Below are 1222 nucleotides of genomic sequence, written 5' to 3'. Positions count from 1 at the left end.
AAAAAATTCAAAAAATATTTTTGTCAAAAAAATTTGAATCCAAAATTTTCAAAAAAGCTCAAAATTTCTAACTCAGTCGCTAATTATCCGATTGATCTGAAATTCACAGGACATATACAGAATGTCCATACAAATAAATTTATACAATCAAAATTTTTATATCACTTCCGGTTTTTGCGTGATCACTTCCGGTTTTTTTAAATCACCCCTGGCACCCCCACTTCCGGTGTAAATTTCAGATGTTGGCAAAAATCATATATATTGTCTGTCAGTCATAATTAGATGCACTTAGCAGAAAAAATCCAAACCGGAAGTGATGCATAAGCCGTCGCCTCGGACTGACCCATTTTAGCGAAAAATTAATTAGTCCTCCATTTTTTATCCTTTATGATTTTGGTGTCTATTAAAACCCTGTATCCTTGTCTACAGTTTGATGGAACACAATTTTGAATTTCGAATTTGGATTTTTTTTTTATTCGTTTGAATTCTTTGAAAATTCAAAAGGCCACACCATGTGACCTTGACCTTCGATGACCTTGAACATTTCACTGTAGGATGTTCTTGACCTCAGCTATCCACAGATGTACTCATATTGGTTGAAAAATATTAACTTCCGGTTTAATAGCCATTCAAAAATTAACATTTTTGACAACTTTGGACAGCTGTATGACCTTTTCTAATAAACACAGAAAATTATTTTTTTCAATTTTGTAATTCCCTTTTGATTATCTTTTCAATGATATATGACAATAATCCATTAAAATATGTTTTTAAAATATTGGGTTTTTTTCGACTGAGGGTTCTAACTTACAATGTAATTAACTCCTAGCAATATGGTTTGTATATTCGAGATCTACTCAATTTTCTCTTTTCAACGATATTTGACATGGGTGGTTTAATACAAAATTGAATTTATGAAAATAGGCATAAAAGTGTTAAATGTTTATAAAAAATGTGATAAAAATCTGAAGATTGTGGGGATTAAAATGATTGACAGGTGTTATAACAGGTTATATAATATGATAGGAAAGCTATCCATATGAACTTTTGACATGCAGGTGTGAAGTAGTTTGGGTCATAAACAGATTAATCTGATTATGTAATCTTTTAACACTTAAAAAAATAACTTTTTTTAATTTTCACTTACAATAATTTAACATACACTCATATAGAGTAGTGAATTTTTGATACATGAACCTGTCGAATTTTTTCTGTACCATTA

At 29.9% G+C, this 1222-nt stretch overlaps 1 protein-coding gene across 1 annotated transcript in view; it reads left to right on the top strand.

Annotated features, from left to right (window-relative positions):
- Window positions 1-910, top strand: part of LOTGIDRAFT_175223 (hypothetical protein) — a gene marked incomplete at both ends in the record, with an annotated part of 6430 nt that extends 5520 nt beyond the window's left edge. Inside the window, one exon of the mRNA XM_009055849.1 lies at window positions 852-910. Within this exon, the coding sequence (XP_009054097.1) occupies window positions 852-910 (59 nt within the window). The remainder of the gene's footprint in view (window positions 1-851) is intronic.
- Between the last annotated feature and the right edge of the window lie 312 nt (window positions 911-1222).

Source organism: Lottia gigantea (assembly GCF_000327385.1).
Source record: "Lottia gigantea unplaced genomic scaffold LOTGIsca_255, whole genome shotgun sequence".
In the NCBI taxonomy this organism is placed as follows: domain Eukaryota; kingdom Metazoa; phylum Mollusca; class Gastropoda; family Lottiidae; genus Lottia; species Lottia gigantea.
The sequence above is the reverse complement of the archived record's forward strand: the minus strand, read 5'-3'. Positions and strand labels throughout refer to the sequence as shown.